General features: G+C 37.5%; 2 protein-coding genes across 2 annotated transcripts; one reads left to right on the top strand and one right to left on the bottom strand.

Moving 5' to 3' along the window:
* The first annotated feature begins 9,577 nt into the window (after window positions 1-9,577).
* Window positions 9,578-15,164, top strand: LOC120335001 (small ribosomal subunit protein uS13). Its single transcript, XM_039402512.2, has 5 exons — window positions 9,578-9,729; window positions 10,183-10,320; window positions 13,008-13,157; window positions 13,895-13,986; window positions 15,048-15,164. Exons 1-5 carry the CDS (start codon window positions 9,727-9,729, stop codon window positions 15,121-15,123), a joined length of 459 nt encoding a protein of 152 aa, XP_039258446.1. The 5' UTR covers window positions 9,578-9,726; the 3' UTR covers window positions 15,124-15,164.
* An 840-nt stretch (window positions 15,165-16,004) lies between these two features.
* LOC120335000 (myeloid-associated differentiation marker-like protein 2) lies at window positions 16,005-21,096 on the bottom strand. The gene is made up of 6 exons (XM_039402511.2): window positions 20,879-21,096; window positions 20,096-20,225; window positions 19,692-19,801; window positions 17,966-18,077; window positions 16,986-17,084; window positions 16,005-16,683 (listed from the first exon to the last, which is right to left on the bottom strand). The coding sequence occupies exons 1-6, from the start codon at window positions 21,069-21,071 to the stop codon at window positions 16,464-16,466; spliced, it is 864 nt and encodes a 287-aa protein (XP_039258445.2). The 5' UTR covers window positions 21,072-21,096; the 3' UTR covers window positions 16,005-16,463.
* Between the last annotated feature and the right edge of the window lie 2,271 nt (window positions 21,097-23,367).

Below are 23,367 nucleotides of genomic sequence, written 5' to 3'. Positions count from 1 at the left end.
TGCCCCGGTTGTTTTTTCAGTTTAATAAAAAATATTCGAAAAATACCTCAATATCGGTTGCACAGACTGTCTACACTAGCCATATTCTCCCGACATGGTTCATTTTTCGCTCGCAAAGCCTTCGCCGAACGTCGACGGGGCGACGCCGATTTTGCCCCGGTTGCTCATTGTATATCGTATTCTCTCTTTTATCTTCCACTCGCCGCGTTTGTCTCGTTTGTTTTCTGTTTCTTTTACTAAATCATCGGGGCCGATCGGGGCTAGCCCCGAAATTATGACGACACAATGCCGACGTTTCTTACAACAACGTGTTGACATATTCACGCATTCCTTCTCGTTCGTTGGTTGCTTGAAGAGTTGATAGTTTCCTCGCCTTCGTTTTTGTCGCTTGTTTCGCTATTTGAATCAGTTAGAGACTTTTAGTCCATTTGCTTTCGATTTTCCACATTCCTTTTGAGCTCCTCACTTCTTCCCGGCTTCGCATTTTTTTAGCCTTAGACCTCATAATGAATAAGGTTGATGCACTACTTCGCACTCCGTTTTCGCAGCTGCCGCTGGAACAAAAATTAGAGGTACAACGTCTTGGGCCTTATCAACCAAAAAATTGTTCACTGGAACAATCCCATGACGGAGGAAAGCGTCGGCGTACATTCTGCGCAGAAGCTTGGTATAAAAAACACGAATGGTTGTGTTACAGCGAGGACAAAAATGCACTTTTTTGTTTTTATTGCCTACTTTTTGATACCGCCCGTGACTCACGTTGGTGTAAATTTGGTTTTAGAGATCTTAAACATCTTTCCGAGCGTGCCAGGGATCATCAATCTTCTATGGAGCATCTGGACAATGCAGTAAAATACCGAACATTCGGAAATGTTAATATTGCAGCACAGTTGGATGAAGGACGCGCGGTTTCTATTCGTCGGCACAACCAAAACGTCGAGAAAAACCGCCATGTTCTCGGTCGATTGATAGATGTTTTGAAGTTCATTGGTTGTCACGAGCTGTCCCTCCGTGGGCACGATGAACGGGCTGGCTCTTCTAATAGAGGGGTATTTTTGGATATGGTGGAATACACCACATCCCTAGATACAGTATTGAGAGATCATCTTGATGCCGCAACTGTTTCGAAAGGGACATCTAAGGATATCCAAAATGATTTGCTCGACTCAATGTATAAAATTTATTTACAACATTTGGCTCTGGAAATTGAGAATTGCCAGTTCCTTTCGATTCAGTCTGACGAGACAACTGACATCACGTGCGTTTCCCAACTGGCTGTGATTTTTCGGTTTGTGAAAGATGGTAAACCTACCGAGAGATTTCACAGCTTTGTACCAATCGTTGATCGCACGGCTTGCGGGATATCGGCTGTACTGAAAGAAGTGTTACAGCCTTACAACGCGAAGTCAAAATTGATAGCTCAAACTTATGACGGCGCGGCAGTCATGAGTGGGTCGAAACATGGTGCTCAAGTTTATATAAAAGAAGATTTTCCTCATGCTCATTTTTTACTTTGTTATGCACACCAATTTAACCTCGTTATTAAAAATATGTGTCTTGATACCCCTCTCGTCCGCTCTGACCTCATTCGCCAGATATGTAGCCGCCGTCTCCCAGCTTGTGCACCAACACGTTGAAACTTCCAATCACGCGTGGTGCAGGGCGTGTCCGAAATTAGGTCTGAGCTCATTGAGTGTTTCAATGGCATTCAGAGCTCTCCGGTTTGGGACGAACGCTCTGTGAGGGAGGCGGCAGGTCTAAAGCGTCTGCTAGAACAGTGGTTCCCAAACTTTTTTGACCATCGCCCCCCTAAAGTAGTTTATACAACTTCATCGCCCCCCGGCAATACAAAAAAATGTAAAGTCAGAAACGAATATATTACAGACCAAATAAGAAGACAAATCATAGTTTATAGTGTTTTATGAGATAGATGAGCTTGGTGTTCTTCAGCGAGTTTTTTATTATATCTAAAATTACCCCGTTTACTGGTGGAAAGGCGATTTCGTTGTTTTGATAGCAATAGTAACACGACTGAAAATCTCTTTTTCACCATATAATAGGTCGGAAATGAAAGAATCCAGGGTTCTACCTCCTCAAAAACCGCCGTGTACTCCTGCCTTATAGCAATTCACTTCCTAAATTCACCCCATTTCACATTAAAATAATGAAAACAAAGTTAATGTTCCCAAACTTATAATAATGATTTTCGTACATCTCATTCATTCGTACAGCCTGATGACCTGCACCAAAATCCTTCGGTAAAATTCATCCCGATTCCTCATTCTACTACGGCCACCAGTCTGATCACCGGTCCATAATTAAACCAGCCATTTGTTTTTGGATTTATGGACTCGGATGTGGAAGAAGCCGTGACCGACTATCGGCAACGGCCCAGGGGTCGGCAAATTTTATGTCGCTCGCAGGACAAAATTCAGGGTTGCTAGTCTTTTGCGGGTCGCATATATTTTTTGAAAGTCAAAAACGGAACAGCGCGCAAAAACTGCGACAATTCGTGAACTCGACTCAGTCGTCTTATTAAAAAAATATTACAATGACATTTAATGTGACACTGTCTTGTTGCTGCATCACGCTGGATAGCTTTACGACGCCAAGATTGAAACATTTTCTAAATGGGCATCACTAATCCCAGTTCTTTGCTTGTTCTTTGTAATGTTCATTTTCGAAAATATTTGTTCGCACAAATATGTACTTCCAAACATCGAAGTGAATATTTTCGCATGATTTGTGAAATTTTGATAAAGATTTTCTTTAAGAAGATACATTCTTACAAAGAGTAAGCAGTGATGAATCTCTCGAATAGAATATGAATTTGATTTCCTTATTGCTTTGCAATATATTCGAATATTGACTGCGCTATTGAACCCCTGCCTCAGCATCAACTTTTCTTCGTGTTTCCATTTGTCTAATTATAATTAAATTGTAGGCTCGTTAAACTAGTAGCTAGCTGTTCAATGGAATTTTTAGGATATAATAAAATTTAGTTCAAACGTGTGTCACGATAAATTCTGTTACGTAAAAAAATGTAATTTAATCCTCGAGCGTAGATTATAAATAAAAAAATTTCATCGTCAAAACCGCCGTTTGGATGTTTCCCCGGGCATAGACTTCCTTGTTTACTTCGTGACATTGGCCAATCAGCAAGATGCAAAAAACGTATCAATGCCCCCTTTCGCATCCGCTCAGGCTCTCAGACACGCTCACTCAGACAGATTTTCAGGCGGGGTCGTGAACGTTACCTCATTTTCGCGTTTTTGAATCATATTCGTTAGTTTTTAGTTGTTTTTCGGAAATTTAAATCAAATAAGTCAATGATTACTTTGTCTTCCTATGAGTTTCAGTTCAAATACAGCAATCACAAATTAGTGTAGAAATAGCTGTGATAGACTAGGCTAAATTCTTTATCGGTACTTTTAAAAAACAGATTGTTGAATGGTGTGTATTAGAATGATAGTTTGAAACAAATACCCCATTTTACAGGCAACAACTCGCGAAACCATTCTTAAAATAAGCACCGAAAATTTTATTAAAGTGGTAAAGTATGGGAAGAATTTTCCACGGTCAAAGGTCGGGGAAAGGTCCATTCAGTGAATCGTCCCGGGCCAGATTATTTTACTCCGGCCGTATTTTGCCGACCACTGGGATACGCAAACTACCGTACCTTACTGCGAAGACGAGTCCAGCAATCCTTTCGCGTGTGATAATCGCCCACATGATTCAAGCCTGCGAATGCACACAGAGTACAGAATTAAGTGCGCCGAACATAAAACAGGTTTCGCGAAATCGCCCCCTTGGACTTTTTCGCCCCCCGGGGGGCGATATCGCCCACTTTGGGAATCACTGTGCTAGAAGATGGTGAGTTTTCATTTTTTCTCGCCTTTTTCTCCACAATATTCTATCACGTGGATGTATTATACGGCGCATTGCAGTCAAGGCTAATGGATGGAGCGTCTATGCAGTCGTGTATTTCAGACTTCTGCGATGCTCTATCTCGTATCCGGGAAACAATAAAATACGACGACACATGGAGTGCTTCTTTACGCCGCGGGCAAATAACGCAGCGTTTGATTTTGTCTGCAAAGGAATGCTGTGACATTCTGGTGAATCAAATAGGCGATCGTCTGCGCACTGAACACCTTGCCGCGTTCTCTTTGATGAACCCCAAAAATTTTTCAAAATTTGCACGTCAATTTCCACTCCATTTGTTGGCTACTGTCTCCAACTTTTACCCCATGATAAACGTGGGTAAATTGGAAAATGAATTGCGATGTATATACACCAATCAAACTTTTTTGAACATCACATCAACTTGCGCGCTCTATGGGTTCCTCATAAATAACACTCTAGTAACTACCTTTGCGGCGTCTGCAAAATTTCTGGACATCATTTTGATGACGCCTCTTTCTTCCGCCGACGCAGAGCGAACATTCAGCACGCTGAAGCGTATTAAAACGTATCTCAGAAACACAATGAAGCAAGATAGATTAAATTCCTTGGCTGTTTTATCCATTCACAGAGACGTTATTTCTGGGATGCATGACTTTAATCAGCGCGTTATTGAGCATTTTGCTTCCAAGAAACTGCGGCGTGTTGCATATATGTTCAAGCAGTAGAAGTCTAGCAGCATATATATCTATGAGTGAGCGACGCATGTCCTTATCTTTGCATTACCTTTCCTTTCTTCATAGTAACGTTTTAAACCTTATTTTAGGTTTTGTCTGCTTTCCCGAAGTTTCTGTTAATATGTCATTGTATTTATCTGGGTAAATATTGCCTTTCCTTCTGAAAGAGGTTTCAAAATAAACTATGTCTATATTTATTAATCCCTTGACTTGGACCGGTTTTAAAGACACTTTCTTATCGTTAAAAATTGTCGTTTTTGCCGATTGGTTGTTTCCGATGGAATGGTTTTTATACTCATAAAATGATGGGAGAACTTACAGCGCTCATCCTGTCCCCGTAGATGGGGGTGACTTGGTCCCGCAGTAGCTTGCCCCGGTTGTCAAAATGTCCACGCGCCGCCACTGGAAAAAGGTAAGATAAATACTATTGTTGTATATCACACCCGGGCATCGCACTGTTAAGTGCATGTGGGAAAGCCAGCTTTTTCAAATACTACAAAGTTATTAATTCAGTACGGTACGTAGTTGCCCATTTGCCGAAATTGCATATTTACCTACCCCTTATGATTTCAAATAGTTCATGCACCTCCATTTAGATTTTTCTAACCAATGAGGATATATACGGATTGCTGTAACATACTATTGCTCAATCACTTCTATTTGCGTATTGATTCAAAGGGTTAATAAGTTCACCTAACATTTCACCCATACCGGTCTATATTGTATAGTATGATCTCTCAAGTATATGAAGCCACGAATGCCTGTAATTTTTGGACTAAACCCCTTCATTAGTTGGTTTATATACCAAATTCAGTAAAACATTTTTTACATTTAACATGAGATATTGGATTTATTAGCTTTTCCATTCTAAATCATATAGACTGCTTTATTTATTCTTAACGAAAATTAATAAATATCCTCTCTTTCTTCAGATGTGAATGTTGTGGACAAACCTGTTTAAGCATTGTGAGATTCCTGCAGCACAAGAGGCAATAGCAAAAATAGTAAGAATATCAATCAAGAAATTAAGTCGACATAAAGCAAAACTTTCAACTATTCGTCTAACCTCAATTTCCCATTATTTATTCACAGGACAACTGTAGCAGACGGGGAGATATCAGAAGTCTGGCAAAATATCAGTGACAGTGTGATTCCAAGAATTACAATTAGAGTACTCCATAAATGTTTGCAATAGAAGAACAACCTATGGAGGCATGCAAAGACATTTGACTCCCCCGGTAGAGTTGTGTATGGGTCTTACTTGTAAAAAGGCACAAAACACGCCAGACATAATTAAAACAGCTTTGGAAATGTAGATTATGGGTCACTCACTACACCTGTGTTAGAATTGGTTCCATCAAATTTTAGTAGTACTATAGAAGAAATTCAGGGAAGGGTATAATCATGATTCATGCTAAAATACTGTTCAATATTTTGGACAACTTAAATATAGACCAGGGATGTCAAACTCGCGGCCCCAGAGAACTCCCAGTGCGGCCCTCGAACGCTAAACAATAATTGTAATAGTTTTTTGAAAGTTTTTTTTTTATCTAAATGTAAAAGATTTTTCCAATTTTTTAAAGTGAAATTGATTATTTGCGCAAAAAACAATTTACTGAAAGTAGTTTTGGGAAATTTTTTTTTTTTTCACATTTTGACCCAATTAAAAATTTACACATCAAGCTAGCAAAAGAATACTTGAATAAAACATTTGAGTGGGTAAATTAAACGCAAAGTACATGAAGAAGGTGGCATTTTCGAAGAAAAATGGGATTTACAATATTTCTGCATTTCTCAAAATTCCGAAGCACATTGTTTTTGTTTTGTCATATTTCCATCAGTACAATGAAATAACACAATAAACTCAGCAGTCAATATGACAAACTCAAAGACCAACTTCGAACAGAAAATTTCCATGTGTTTGTATATTAATATAATTATACAACGACTTAGTTTACTAAAAATCAATATAAACAATAATTCAAGCAACTCAATGCCACGCAATGTGGCGCAAAATTTCTTGTCAAAAAAATCTGTCATTTGTTCGTTTACTGATCTTTACGCTTTCTTGCATTACTGGAATTAATTAAACATTCTCACAGATCCATATTCTCCCATGATCATGTGACCTCGTTAGTTACTATAAGAGTTGGTACTATAAAATCATTTCAGCCTGGCCTTAGTATGCTGGTGACACAAAAAAGATGCCAAACGTCAGGGCAAATGTAATTGAGTAAACATTGAGTTTATACTATAGTATTTTTGTTAATTTTACGTCCATATATTTAGATTAAGTCATTCTTAGTGTATGTATTATTCTTTCCTTATCCAAAGCTTGTTCAAAAATGATTTTGATGGTTGTACATAGAATTTTATGATTTTTTTGTGATAAATACAGTAACTTGCAATAATAGTGGAATGCAAATATTAATATGTAATTGCATTTAAAATTAGAGAAAATAATAGAACTTAATCCAACTGTTTAATTGCATCACAATATATGTCACAAACTAAAACTATCTTTTAAGTATACATTATCAAAAACTGTTTGCGGCCCTTTTTACAATTTCCAAAATGCGATGCGGCATATTGTATGACTTGTATTGTAACTTGTATTTGCTGTCGCGATGTATTATCTCAATGTGTCAAACTTTTATGTGCATATTTTGCTTCCAGGTGACATAAATGTATTGTCTTGTTTATTACCTCAGCTTGGAGTATTGACAAGAAAAAGGTGCCAGTAAATTACGTAAAAATTTTTTCAACTCTTTGTTATAATCAGAATTCACAATTAATAGGAAATATAAACAGCCAACAATCAATGAGAACTATATGCAAAATTCCTCAGATTAAATTTGTCTTCTAAAATTGGAGGAAGGCAAAAGATATAGGTAGTTTCCATTCACACAAGTCTTTCAAGAAGACTTGCTCGAGCCAAACTAAATGAGCATCATCAGGTGATCGGTAAGGCTGCAAGTTGAATTCAGCCCTGCAACCTCCTGCATAGACGATAATACTAATTAGTGGGCTATGAGCTAAATTTCTAAATTTAGACACAAACATATCTACGAGGCATTATGTACCATCAATGTTACCTACGATAAACTGAATATGTAATATGTCTAATAAATTCACCTACTAAAGCAAGTTCGATGGGTGCAAACTTTGTGTTATGGAATTGTATCACAGCACCGTTAAGAGAAGTATAAACAGTCTTGTTGTTTTGTAAGACACCGTCTTTAAATAAAATTTCAATGTTTAAGTACAAACATTAAAACTAGTAACTTTGAACTTTGTCATTATCTGCAAAATGTTCCACACAAATCTTTACACTATAGCGTTTGTAATCTTCTCTGATAAAATAAAAACGTCTATGATGTCCAGAATTACTCTTTACAGCTAGCTTGTCTGTCATTCCAGCTTTCCAAGTGAGCAAAACTTCTTAGATATAATAATTATTTTCTTTCGTCACAGGCGCAAAAGGGCAGATACTACACGTAAAGAAGGCGCCGAGTAGCAAAAGCGAACGGGAAACGGTCTCGAAAGGCGACGATTACTATGTGCATTGAAGCGTATCATGAAATACAATCTTTTGCGTATAGTCTTATGGAGTGACGTCAGAGATGCCTATCATGTTGTTTAATGTCATTGGGCACACCGACGAGCCACGTGTGCCATTTAGCCTATGCGTTGCCAATCTATTCTCCAGAAAGGGTGAAGATAAACAAATATATGCGAAGCGCACGTGGAAAATTATTGATGGTTCATCAAAATCAGGTCCTATACTTAAGTAATGTAAACTTTTTGACTTTTTTCAGAATTGTATTGAAGAGTTGGCGCTCACAAATTGATTCGCCTGTCCAAAACCCATGGTTTTTTATACAAAAATAAATTCAACCGCGTGCGGCTTACAGTAACTGATAAATAATTTTAGCCTAGTCTATCGCAGCTTTTCCGTGATTAATTTTCAATATTGGGGCAAAAATAAAGCTCTTAGGAAGACTTGGTGACAATTAGGTCATTTTAATTACAACTAACTTATTGAAACACAATTAAAAACTCACAAATATACCTAAGCGAAAGAAGTGTATACGCAACTGCACAAATTGTGATTGTTGAATCATTCTTCACTAATTGATAAAAATGATCAAATTCAACCGATATGAGCCTTGGCGATTCAAAATTATCATTATACCAGACAAACTCTTGTAATTACAAATCAAAATTCGAAATTCTTGCGTGTATGAGTTTCAAGTCAAACCTAGAATTGAGTTGAAGCGATAAAATCTCATTTTCCCAAATTCCAATTTTTCCAAGATAATTTAATTGTAAAGGCCGTAAATAATTGTCCTTGATTATGAACACCCCGATGATGGAAAATTCAATTTAAACACCGATTAATTTTATGGCAAATTGATTACATCCACCATTCCGGCGCGGCGGTGTGGCTCAACGGGCTAAGCGTTAGGAATACGCTCGCCACCGCACCTCTAACTACTCTGCGTGGGTTCGCAGGTTTGAATCCCATGCAGGGATGGTTATGTGCGAGAGGATTGCTGGACTCCTCGCCGTCGTTGGGTGGTTCACGTAACCGCTGGTCGGTTACGGCTTCCTCCACCACCAAGTTCATGCTTCCGAAAACAAACAATACAGTAAAACTAATCCCATACCCGACTTGGAATGGTAACCGGACGAGAGGCCGTGGTTCGCCATATGGATAAGCCGTCTTATCGGCTTTCCTCTCCCCCGGGATAAATATGTAAATCCTATCCTATCCTATCCTGGTAGGCAGGTCGGGGATCCAGAATAAAAAAAGAGCCGGAAATCGATAATTAGGATACTACTCGAAGATTATTTATATTCAAATTTTTTTAAAGTAGGAATCGGAAGATTTTCACTGTTTTTCTGAATATTACATTACTGGTTATTATTGTCGCGAGTTTTACAACAAAATATATTCCTATTTCAAATTTCTGTATATTTCCGGATTTAATAATTACGTCTTCTGCCACCACCCGTTTTTGATTTGGTTGAATGATTTTGCTATACCGTTCTTTTTGGAGAAGTTTCGTAGCTGCCTGTGGTCATGGTAAGTTAAATTTATATCGCGTGAAATCAAGCTTTCATTGTCGACATTTTTTAGAAATAATCAACTCTGTGAATCCAGCAAGATTGGATTCAAGTGTTTTAAAAGGTAATTTATTAAAATTTCGTGACCAAAATTTATAGCGACACTTTCAGAGCGGGATGATTATATTCATAATTTCCGAAAGCAGTTCTTCTAACCGTATTGGTTTCAATAGGATTGCAGTGATCGGACTTTTGTCATAGTTACAATGACCGCTTCTACATATGAGGGAATAATCTGATAATTTAATAACTGACAAAACACAAAACCATTGCAAATTTGTCTTGCAGACTTGATAAAAATTTAGTTGTATTTATTGCCTGTCCTACAGCAAGTTAGTAGACAACCAAACAATGGGTGTAAAATTGTGAATATTTCGGAACATTTTTCTAATTTGACAATGATTCAATTCAGGCTTTGGTTATTCCTGAGAAGTTCCAGCACATTCTGCGTATCACGAACACCAACATTGATGGTCGTCGTAAGATCGTGTACGCGATGACGGCTGTCAAGGGCGTTGGCAGAAGATTCAGCAACTTGATTTGCAAGAAGGTAGGGGGTTGATTTGTAATGGGAGGCTTGACCATCTAGTTTTGTTCCTATTCTGTCACTAATAATAATACAGGAGTAAATCTTGGTTTAATAAACAGTGACTCGGGTCTTGTTCATGATCAATTTATAATATTATCACAACAAACATTTTGCTGTTGTACCAGGCGCTCTCATTTCAGGGGCGAGTAGAGTTCTTGTTTTATAGATATATACCGTAAACGCAGGTAACTTCGGATGGTTTGTAACTTCGGATGAAATTTTCAATCGTTTATATCTTGACTAAATTACGTCATATTTTGCTTCTGGCAGTTTCTATAGAGAGTCCTTATATATCTAAATCTGTTATCATATTCAATCGCCTAATCTTATTTATTTTTTGACACAAAAAATCACATTTTATCCAAAAATTGACACCTTGTTTTTAAGCGGCTAACATAGCGAATTCTGTCGACGCTAACTTCACTAAAAGACCGTCAATCGCTAGAGGGCATACACAATGTACAAGGAAAATTACAGTGATCACGAGATGTCGTGTGCGATTCAAGTAAAATATATTATTTTGATTTAAAAATTTCGTCAAAATATCGACGTTACGAGGCTTACGCTGAACGTGACGTCAACAACGTGATTCAATTTCGCTCCATTTAACGCCGACGTCACATTGCGTAGCTCGCTGCGACATTTGAACGCCAGACTATGTGGCGCCACGTGTAGTTAAATATAAAGTGAAAGCTCCTACCTGATCCTAGTCACCAAATCCTACAAAAACTTCATTATAGCCCCAGTCATATGCTGTTTATTCATTGTGAATCCGTTTATTGCACATCAAATTTGTGCGTTAATATTTTTGCATTCATTCTCCGAACGTATAGATGTTGTTGATACGTAAGGCTAATGAACAGCCAGTTACGCGTATCTATACTATCACAATGATAAGGTATGTATGTTTACGATGATAATATCTTAAGCGTAGAAATAGAATGTTGCACAGGTGAGCATGAAACTCAGGTGCACTCAGTAGCAGGTCGCAAAATGAAGAAAAGAGTATCAAAGTTTCTATTTGGCGTTTTTATCCGTTTCATGTCATTTGACTTTGTCTATCTGCCTGTGAATACATTATATCTGAATTATGAACACGAGCCACAAGCTACACCGTTCCATATTGTTTTCCATTTCCACTGCCATTTTTTACTACCTATCGTAATTCATCATTCGTTTTATTATTATTTTCATTCGTTTCATTTTTGCTTCGTATTAAAATTGGTTTTCCACTTCCATTTTTACGACTTAGTTTATTCGTCTGTTTTTTTTATTTTCATTTGTCCCACGTCTCATTTTTGTTTTGTATTAAAACGATCATATTAGCAACATCTAGCACTTTCATGAAATTAAGAATAGTCAGAAGTAAATGGTTTAGTTTTGCGAAATGTCAGAAATAGCGCTGGGCAAAATTATCATAAATTATTACATGCGTTGTATTTTGAAGCATTTTAGCGGTAATAATTATGGCGTGACACTGTCAAAATCGTCGAGTAAAGTGTTCGCAAATTCCGTAGATAAAATTGTGAGTTAGTCGGTAACGATTTTAGCTATAATAACCGTCCGGTTATTGTTTTGTCCAAAAAAAAAAACGTTAAAACTTGAGGGAAATAGTTATATATAATTAGGACCAAAAGCCTTATGACAAGTATAAATGCATAACGGCCGATTTATTCAATTATTATTATAAATAAAAATTCAGGATTCGTGCAATCGCAGGTGCAAAGCATAAGAACGTCAATCATCGTCTTCATAAATATCTCCATCCCGGTGTCGCTTTAAACTCGAACGATTAATAATATACAAACAGTGATAAGATCAAAGCCAACACATAAGATAATGAAATCAGTCCTTCTTGTCTTCAAGAGCTGTTGCCGACGTAAACGCACGGGTATACCAGATCAATGACATTAAGCATGCTGTTTATGTCATTGACCAGATATATAAAACTTCAATGTCCGCCGACCCGAAAGAATTAACAATCGGAAAAAAATAAAACGGCCGTCATAGATGAACGTCAGTGTGCGACACGCAAAACGGATCACGGCATCGTAAGTTCTACGCAGCGACGTTATAACGCGTCACTGATCACGCAGACATTTCTCTCTCACGACGAAGTGACGCAAAGCGAAAAGTGGCCATCCGAAGTTAGAAACATTTGGAATACAGATCTGCAGACAAATAAAGTCAATAATTTGAATGAAAAAAGGTATTGACTGATATGAAACCGAGTTTATCGTGAAGAGAAAGGCTTCAATGTATTATATTCCAAGTTTGGCTTCAATTGAACAATAAACGGCGGAGAAATTGTTCATAATATAGTGAAATCATCCGAAGTTACCTGCTTTTACGGTATAGAACTGTGCTGTACCAGCAGTTGTCTTGATATTAATGTGACCAGTCTTCAATATCAGACACAACAAAGCGATAATAAAACTAATATAAATTCTCCATAAAGGAGGCTTTGGTTTACCTCATTTAAATGTTTGCAGGAAAGATATTATGTTCCATGGTCACACATTCATATTATTCAGAACAGGTTTTCTATACTATTTTTACCAGTCTTAATATATAGCCATTCACAATGAATTATCCAAATTTTTTATTGAACACAATCCAATTTAGAATAACTATAATTCTCATCCCAGGCAGATGTTGACTTGACAAAACGTGCTGGAGAGATGACAGACGATGAGATCGATAGAATCGTAACGATCATGCAGAACCCCAGGCAATATAAGATCCCTGATTGGTTCTTGAACAGACAGAAAGATATAAAGGACGGCAAATTTAGTCAGGTGAGACGCTGTGTATTGTAGGGATTATTATAAATGTTATAATGATTAATATCCTGCAGCTGACTGTCACTTTTTGTGTTGCTTTGGAATTACTATTTTTGTCAGATTTGTTGAATATCTCTATATTGGCATCTGATACGTTCAAAATTAATATTTGTTTTCGGGAAGAAATCAAAAATTCTTCATAGATCAAGCAAAATTTTGGTTCAAAAATGCTACCGTTCATAATGATTAAGAATAATCCGATGTGGAACTTTTAAGTTAAAAAAAAAGTTAAAGAAGTTAAAAAAAAATACAATTACGACTCTGGTATGGATGAGACATGCCAAACTCCTGCCTCTCTAATTACCTGGGTCTGGTTAAATCTAGGATTGATGGACTGGAAAGCAGACAATGATGACTCGTAAGAGTGGAATCTCTCTGTAACATACCATGGAGAAATCTTGACACTGAGTCTGCTGGTCTTAGACACCTAGCAGTAGAGTAAAGAATAGAGCCATTACCAACTAGTGCTCATCTGTGTATATTTCTATGGATGTTTCGGTTTTTGACCCCAAACTTTGGTGTATGTAAGCTATGCTGGACTTGTGGCTCCGTATAATTTAAAATCTCAACTGGAGTCTAAAAGTGCGGCCCCGGTTCTGGCTCTAAATATTAGTAAAAAATATGGCGAAGTTTACAGCCCTGGTTAAGGCACAAGAGCAATTCCATATAGTTACACATTGTTCTCTTTGCAGGTTCTCTCTAACCAGCTCGATAACAAACTTCGTGAAGATACAGAGAGATTGAAGAAGATCAGAGCTCACAGGGGATTGAGACATTATTGGGGGTGAGCATTCCTTTTACTGTGGGGGAATAGAGGAATCTGTCAATATGGTTTGATCAGGCTGGCAGATCTCCCCTGCTAACCATTTTCTTAGCAGAGGGGAAGGGTTCTTATTAATGTCTCGAGAGGTTCTTAAGATATTTTCAACTAACACAAATTAATCGATGTTATTAAAGAATGAACAAATAAATATGAAAGGGGGTAGCTGATGCTGTCAATTGTAATTTGAAAAAATCTTTCTCAATTAAGTGAAGCGTGTCCGTATCCATATTTGCCCAGACTTGGACTTGCGGTTGAGAAGAGCAACTACTTGCGACTCGGAATTATAGCTACTCTACCTGGGACTTGAAAGTTAAATCACCAATTTAGTTTTGGCGTTGGACTTCCTCAAAATTTACCCAGACACGTGGCGGGTACTTTATCGGTACTATATCGAAAGATAGGATTAGTGATAAGCCCCTTCTGTGCCATTGTGTTTATAACGCCGGCTTGGTGTTGTGGGTAGATACATCGACACAAGATAATTCATTTGAATATAAGATTGGCTGTCATGCCCTTGGGGCCATTTGTGCGCCATACAGATGAGGTTGCTCACGTGATTCTAGCCTGGATCAGGCGAATAGTTTTGTTCTAGTTTGACGACCAGAACAGATTCTGAAGGTAATGTGCGCCACAGCTGATGACTAGCGTTATATTCGGCATTTTCAAAAGTTATGTATTAGACGAGTGGTTATGGCGCATTTATATTTTTCTTGTGATCTTTTAATGTTTTGTTCTGGTGCACGAGGCCGCGAATCATTAAAAAAAAATGCAAGAGGTTCGTCATGGAATTTTTGTGAAAAAGTTTGGGAACCACTGTATTAGACGGTGGCATTCCTATATGTATTAGATTTATTTAAAGAGTGCTCTGTGAATGCAGCTTACATAATGACATACCTATATTTCACAAAATGAGGAACATGTTGTTAATAGTTCCGGATGAAAGAGAACATGTTCTTGAAATTCCGAAGTCCAACACTTACTAACATTTCCTTGACTTCTAATTCTCTGAATCTTGTTTCCAGCCTTCGTGTCAGAGGTCAACACACTAAAACTACGGGACGTCGTGGTAGAACAGTTGGTGTGTCAAAGAAGAAGTAAAGTATGTTATATTGACAATAAAAATCAAAATAATGCGAAAATGACTTCTGATTTTCAGTGTGTTGTGAGTAGGCTGCTTGTACAGAACATTTCTGTTCTTAGGTGTCGACTTCTATGGTTAAAGTATAGGTTCATTTTGACTACGTAATCGGCATAAAAGACTTAATAATTGATAATAACAAAAGAAATCAAGCTGTTTATGAAATCGGAAGAGCAATCGAAACCTTCAGTAAGGTTCAAAACGTACAAATTTTAGATTGAAAGGTATTGATAAAAGAAGTGGTAGGTGTCCGCTCACCCAAAATTGTTGAGTTATTTAAAACAAACATACACCGAGAAAATATGAGATCAGAAGAGAAACGGCTAGTAGGAAAGAAAAATAGATAAAAGACATTTTGCCTCGCCGTGAATGGTTTTATGAGGATTGCCAAATAGGATATCGAATTAGTTCACAGGAGTAAAATATCTTCGCGCCTATTCTAGCTGTGGAGTCGCCGAATGCCAAGTTGGATGAATGAAGATGTGGGGTAGGGTAGAGTAGTCTGGGTGAAAACTTGTGAAGTTGAGAAAGCGCATGGCAGAGTTTTCAAAACTTTCTAATCATGTGCATGCTATAATTGAAAAAAAAAAAACTGTGTGGAATGTCGAAATATACCCTGTAGTTGAAGCTTCTATTGGGTTGAAAATGTTCCAAGGAGTTCCCGAATTCAAGTCATCAGATGATAAATAATATTTTAAGGCAAATTAGAAGTTATAGAAAGTATTTTAAAGTCGAAATGGGAGTACATGTAGTCACCTGATTTCTTAATCGGTTCTAAACTTATTGATGATGAATTGAGCTTCCGTTTATTTTTGCGCCTGTGCGCGCAACGTTATCAGTAAACCTCAATAGAAAACAACAAATATAACATAATGCATTAAATTTATTGCGGTAGGTTGTGAAATTTCAACCCAAAGGAATGGATAATTACACACTAGGATTTGAAATAAACGAGTTTATTTTTTCAAAAAGACCAATTCACAGCAGAAAAAAATGCCCTACGCTATAATTCGATACAAACACGAAATTATTTCAAAATTGGCTACCGGTACCTGGCAAAAACATGTCATACCTCGTCATAAAATAAAGCAAATTGGAGTGAGTGCAGATGCAAATTATCAATCTAAAAACTCATTAGTAGAGAACAGATATATGAAACAAGTAACTAACTAGTCGTGACAGAAACGCTTATGAAAAAAATGGCTGGTTCTGTCGGTGCTCGGCATATGCAGGCCTAGTTCCTTTGTCTTATATTTTGGAGGATTTGTGCGAGTGGTTGTATTTTCAATATTTCAAGTTACTACGGCTTCAGCATGACCGCTTCTACCAGGTAAAGAACTCCAACAAGAAATCCTGCTATGACGCCAGTGAGTCTCTTCTGGCATTTTGGAAGATTGTCGAAATCATTGCCACTGCAATCCATGTACGCTGCAAAACACGACGCTCCACTCAGGAAAAACAGGATTCCGATAATTGCCCAAACAAATTCGACTTTTTGAAAAGCGGGCGATCCTTCGATGCTGTAAAAGATGACAGTTGGTTGGCATTAGACTTGACAATTGGTGCTTCGTGCTGGAGATACTCTTGTCATGACGCATCCAATAACTCTGCGTGGGTCAAATTTTATGGGAAATAGTGATGGGCTAGAATTTTCAAACTGTTAAGTACCGTTTCCCCCTTACTGCACCATGTACGCAATCATCCCTGAGCTGGAAATTAAAACATCTGGAATGCTTGGCGACATGTTGTATAATTCTCATTATTTATTATTTTTCGGCTATTTGAGACAATAAACTAAATAAGAAAATTTTACAAGGTTTACCTTCCTTTAGGAGCCGCCATATGTCCTATCCACATTAACGTAGTGACGCTCCAAGCCACACAGAAGACGACCAATGCGTACGTTGTTCCCGCATCGCAACTACGAGAAAAAGTAGAGGGTTAGGAATTTATATTTTTGAGATAATCAGGAGACTTCGTTTCTTACTTTTCTGAATTTGAATTTTCTGAACGATCCTTGTCTGTGGAACAATATTGACTATACCCAAACCAGCCTAGTAACCTGGCGTAAGCCAAACGATCGTCTTATATGAGTGCATAATAAAAAGTTGTATATCTACCTGGTTGAATAAGCTTAATTAATTAATAAAAGATATCGAAGTTTGCAAAATAACTTGAACATTCGTAAGGTGGCGCTCTTGATCCACGCTAAAGATCTAGGAATGCAATTATTCGAGTTGTATTGCAGCCGCAGTAGTAGACAGTTATAAAAATCAGGGAACGGTTCTGAAAGCACGAAATAGTAGTATCCTTTGTTGCGATGCTACCATGTTATTATTTACAACATTTCAAAAAGAATTTTCTGAAGTCTATAGCGGATTTTTACTGGAATGAGTTAGGTGAGTGAGATGATATTACGGCATGACCGGTATCTGGGAAGGGCTGTTTGCCTGCTCTACTTTTCGACATTAGTTGAATTTGATATCAGTTTCAGGGAGTGAGCGATCAATAGCATCCTTGCGGCATTTTTGCTTCAGGATAAGTTTATTGTCATCGGTTACTTAACTAAAGTTGATTAAACACGTTACAATGGGGCACTTGTCAAGTTCTAAGGTACCGGTACGATTTTTGATCCTTTTAATCCGAGAACCAATGGCGAGTAAAATATCAGTATCATTTACTGGAGTGAAAATCCCATCCCAATCCCAGAAACTAATCCCATTTGACAGTGATTTTGTACAAAACATCATTGGGACCTAGTTGCATCTAAATACACCTTGATTATATTGATATATTATATACCTTTTCTCCCACCAGCACCAGTTGTACCCCGATTCGACCATGAGACCAAATGTTGCTGCACCGAAGACGACAATTGCTGTCTTGATCCAGCCTGGCTTTGTGGCGACGAAACCTAAAACATAAAAAGAATCAATCAAATCGTTTTTTATTTGTCATTCCGATAAAATATAACAAAATGAAAACAAGAAAAATAAAAAAAAATTTGTACAGAATGACGGGATAACCGCGAAATGACCATTCGGTCTACTTGTCAGCGGCAACCTTAAATAGCTTAAAACTTATGGCTACAAAATTAGCACAGCGCGAAACGTTTTTATGCGAGAACAGCATCGCCCCAAGATGACGCTGCAAGGCAATAATAAACCTTGTTGTTTATAGAATTGGGATTTCCCCCTATATTATTTCGAAGCGGTGCTGTTCAGGCACACTTTGGTTAGCGTTTCTGGGAAAAAATTGGACAATACATATTAAGTAAGGACTAGAAAGAGTACGATACCAAAGGAATAAATACCAGTACTGAAACGAGAAAAGACGTCTGCATGACAGTAAAATATCTCAATGTACATGAAGAAATATTAAAGACCAACAATCACAGAATCATGTCTAGGAGACACTGAAATAAAACTATGATATAGGGAAATGCAACACACATTTATGAAAAATATAAGGATAGTAAATAGTTGCGTAACTGAGTTTTGAAATTTGGATATGTTGAGGCTTTGATGCTAGGAGGTGAGTCATTCCAAATGTTTACCCCGGTGTATCTCAGAGCGCTTTGTGTCCGCTTTGATTTACATCTTGAAACAAAAAAAGATCATTGGGCTGATGATTGAGTGTGGTGGCTATTTACATGAGACTGTGCCGTGAAATAATTATCAAAAGCTCTTGGTAATAAATTTGATGAATATTGATACATTACTTTTGCAACTTTAAAAAGACACAAGTCTTTGAATTTGAGTATTTTTAGTTTAGCAAATAAAGGGGTACAACTGGAGCGAGGTGGAGAATTAGATAATATTCTCACAGCTTTATTTTGTAGAATTTCTATCATTTTTGACAATTTGCTAGTAGCCGAGTATCCCCATGCCACCAAATCATATTGTATATGGGACTGAAAGAGTACAAAGTATATCATACGCAGAACTTGAGTGGGGAGGAGTTTATGAATTTTACTCAAAATCCCTACAGCATGTGACAATTTCCTTAATAAATCTGAAATATGTTTATTATGTATATTATTATATATATTATGTCTGAAATATGTTATTAAATATGTTTGCTCGTGAAGCATTTGTACAAATTTGTCAACCTTGGTGTTTCTATATTGTGTTGGATCGAGCGTATTATTATACATTCCGTATATAAAAAAAGATATTTTAATTTCTGAATAATTTTCTAAAAAGTGGGAATATACTCTATGCAATTTTTTTTTTTGCCAGAGTAATGTGAAATGCTTCAAGTCTTGCGTTAATCAGTGTTTAATGACGCCTCCGTCGCGATGGTAAATTTATATGTATCGTCAACATTCTCATTGATCGGCTACGAATGTTTGCTCAAATTAAGGTTTCGGCAAACACCTAGTAGTGGTACCAGTTCAACAACTATACCCCGATCTGTCTCTCCGGTATACGCAATGTGGGAACGCTCATAGTGAAAGAGCCAGGGGTTCTCGAAGTTGCTTCCTGGTAGATACCAGCTTTGTTCTTCTTCTGCATTGAAGTCTTACCTATGTTAGCCGGAGCGTACAGTCTCAGGAAGAAAGCTTCGACAGCGTAAGCTATGACAGTCAAGTAGGCAAATATGATGCTCCCGATTGCTTCTCCGTATTTGTAGAAACTGAATGAAACAAAAACACACATATTAGGCCTTTTCATCAACTTGCTTCCCAAATAGTTCATCCAGGATTGCTAGTGCTGCGAAAATGGACTCAAGCGAGTTATGACTTATACGCGTTAAGTTGCGTGAATGAAGATGAGAAAATAGGATTTTTTTTTGTTTACGACTTTACGCCATAAATTTTTGAAGCAGACAACAATATATCGCCTGAGAAAAGACTTCGCTGTCACCGCAACAGACAAGATGATACCATAAACCCACATTCGGGCGCGTTCTTGATGATATTTCACTCACTCTGATTTTGGAAAATGCATGCTGAAAACGATGGAAGCAGTGAGGCACCAGATAGTTGAAAACCAGGCCCAGAGGAAATCAAATCCGTCATAAGAGAAGGGACCTCCGCAATTCATCTTCGGTGCAAGTTCTGAAATATATCATTTTGCGATCGTTAACGTATTTTGTTCTCGGTAATTCAAAGCAGGATAGCAATGCTTAGATGTACGAGCACGGAGATCAAATCTGAATGTCCCCATTTGTCATTAGAGCAGTGCTTCTCAAACGGTGGATTTTGTCACACAAGAGGGCGTAGACAAATTTTTGATCGGGCGTAAGGCTAAATAAAAATATTTGTTAGATTTAATCTTGCTCGCCTTTTTTGGAAATGACGTTCCATCCACGTGTTTTTTGAATAAGACATACTTTCGTCTTACTATCTGTTATTTATAACTGCTAATTTTCAGCAAGTCATTTTTGCGGTGGGGTTCGAGACAAATTCTGAAAGGGGGCTTAAAAAGTTTGAGGACAACTGCATTAGAATGTTCCCATATGCCATAAAAGTGTTCCGGCGAGTTAAAATAAGCAGAAAAATTTTGATGAAATATTGTGCCCCGGAGTTCATAGAAAAATAAAAAATACTGGTCTTATAGCAACTCCATACCGAGTACTGAAAATTTGCCATTGACTGCGATGAAAAGCGATATTTCAACATATATATAACAACAACATAAATTCTGTTGAACAATCTATTTGTATATTTCGTAACCGATTTGACAAAAAAAAATTGAAAATTTGACTTACTTATAAGACGGAAGAAGTAGAACAGCACAGATAATGAAAACGAAATGATGAAAGCAGCCAGAACCCATTTCATTTCAGTCGAATAATAATAACCGGTGTCCGCTAGGAGCGCGAATGTGACGCAGCCGAACAATATGACGATGAATTTAATTATTCCTTCTTTACTGATGACGTATTTTAGACCGTCCTCCATCTTATTTTTTGTTAGACAATTGATAAAATCTGGAAATGAATGTGCAGTATCTCATCAAACATTATCATCTACTCTGCGAGTTTATGAAGTATGGAATGGCATAGAATTACATATCACTGGGTAATGTGAATCCTCGATTTAACTGAAATATCGACGAGGGCCTTATTATATCAAACCAAACTAAAAACTTTGATACGTAAGATTTAGACTGTTAGGTCAACATCTCTAGTATGTATTCGCAATATACAGGGGTGTCTAAAAATGGGGGTGAAACATGCTTGTTCCTCCCCCTGCCTCGCAAAAATTCAATTGTGGGGCACAACGTTTCTGAGGCTCCTCAATTTTTCCTAGATTGTACTTCGTCAAAATGAAATTACGTATTGCCAAGCTAGACCATTACCGGACGCCAAATAACGTGGGGTTTCAGCAGACATGGGGTCTAATAATCATTTCAAACTCCGAAAAATTTTATTTATGATACAGAAAATGCATTTTTTACATTGAAAGGAGGGGGGGGGGGGGCTCACAAGAACCCTATAAGCAAGCATTTTGATTTTCATATTATTTTTCACAGATCTCCATCATTGATGAAAAACGCGTGCGTTTCCTTTGCTACGTACAGCTTATTCTGAGATGTGCCACCTTCTTTGACGAGGCGGAGGTTAGTACTTATTTTGTAGTAGTACTTTCATACAGGCTACTTTTGTGTAAAGCTAGTTGTTACTTTTCTGCTGTTCTTTATTTGATTCCATAAGGAATTGTATCAGAGGCTTATATTTCACCTCCCCACCTTCATAACGTCAGAAGATCAGAAAAAATTAATTTCTGAAAAATGTGATGCGATAAGTTATTTTGGTTTTACTGCGGCGATGTAGTAGTCTGTCGGGCCCAACAAATATCGGAAATAACACTAGCCTCAACAACTGAAGTTAAAACAAAATTAGATGTAACCAAGCAAAATATATATATTCCACGTATTGCTAGCTAATACTGCGCACACTTGACACTGCTTGGAACTTCGTCCCTGCCTTGTCAGGGCTGGACGGCATTCCCAAAACACCATTTCAGTTCCGAGGCTTGATACTATCTCGTGCCCTAATTAATGATTTACTAAGACAAATAAAACATTACGTTTCGTTGTTCTATGTTCGGCCATATGTAAATATGTGATATTTATCGAAAGCCACACGTGATAAATGACAAACAATTTAAATTTATAAAACATTTCGCTTCCGTCATATTTGTCTGAATTAATGTCGTCATAGTCAGTGACAGCCATGTACGATACATTCTCACATTAGTCAGTTATTCATCGACCACACGTGCTCCATGCACAGTGGACGGCTCTGGGATTCTTCTGATCAAATTCTTCTTAAGTGAAAGCAAATATATCAAGCGGCCGCGCCCTGTTTGCTTGTTTCGCCTGCGAGACGTTTATGATGTTATAAAGAGAACAATTCGTCGTTGATAAGACAACAAAGACATTGCAATCAACCAGGAATATTAGGTCATCAATTCAGTTTCGATTCGGCCCCAAAATACCTTTGAATTCGTTGGTATTTATATCAACAGTTTATGAGTGTATTCGTCATTGCCTCTCTCCGAATATGGCCCAGAGTCAGTGTTATTAGCCTTTATGTCGCACTCACAGGCCCCAAAACACTTCACAATGGCTAGAGTTTCTCGCTTTATTACACTGTCATAAGTTGTGCCATTGCCAAGAGTAGCTCAGCGATTTGTCTGAGTGCTAGATTTTATGTTTTCCGTAATTTGTTTGAATAAAGAACCCATTACAAGTCGTCACATGCAAGTTTTTGAGATTCGATTCGATTCTGAAATCATCAGGTATTCGGAAATGCCAAGCCCTACTCGAGTGACATCCTCGACATGTTATTACTTGCGCGTCGGTCATTCTTTAGATACCCTGGATTGGATATAATTCCCGGTTGTTGAATGTATAATCTGGTTTGATAAGCGATTTCGAAACAATCGTAAAGTAGTGATGTCATCAGCTATGATGTCACCACATTTATTTGATTACGTGACTAACAATCCGCAAAGAGAAGCTTAATAATTGAACAAATATAATTGCGGCCTTTCGATCCTGTGGATTTTTGTAACTCGTTAATATCGATAAAATTTATGATTATTTACAACAGTCTCATTATTCTTTCCTAAATATTTATTACACCCAGTTGCTAGGCGGGATCGGTTGTAAAAGTGATTTTACTTTTCAGAAAAAGCGAAAATTTAACTTGTCAATCATTTACCCGCCCTCGATAAAAATCTCATATCC

This window comes from Styela clava, chromosome 1 (genome assembly GCF_964204865.1).
Source record: "Styela clava chromosome 1, kaStyClav1.hap1.2, whole genome shotgun sequence".
In the NCBI taxonomy this organism is placed as follows: Eukaryota; Metazoa; Chordata; class Ascidiacea; order Stolidobranchia; family Styelidae; genus Styela; species Styela clava.
This window is presented reverse-complemented; position numbering and strand designations above follow the sequence as displayed.

Coding starts and splice junctions, on each gene's coding strand:
- LOC120335001 (XM_039402512.2), top strand. Junction 10,321..13,007: donor GCAACTTGATTTGCAAGAAG/GTAGGGGGTTGA, acceptor TTCTCATCCCAG/GCAGATGTTGACTTGACAAA. Junction 13,158..13,894: donor AGGACGGCAAATTTAGTCAG/GTGAGACGCTGT, acceptor TTCTCTTTGCAG/GTTCTCTCTAACCAGCTCGA.
- LOC120335000 (XM_039402511.2), bottom strand. CDS start 21,071: ATGGAGGACGGTCTAAAATACGTCATCAGTAAAGAAGGAATAATTAAA. Junction 17,085..17,965: donor TGGTGCTGGTGGGAGAAAAG/GTATATAATATA, acceptor TTTTTCTCGTAG/TTGCGATGCGGGAACAACGT. Junction 16,684..16,985: donor ATGGCGGCTCCTAAAGGAAG/GTAAACCTTGTA, acceptor CATCTTTTACAG/CATCGAAGGATCGCCCGCTT.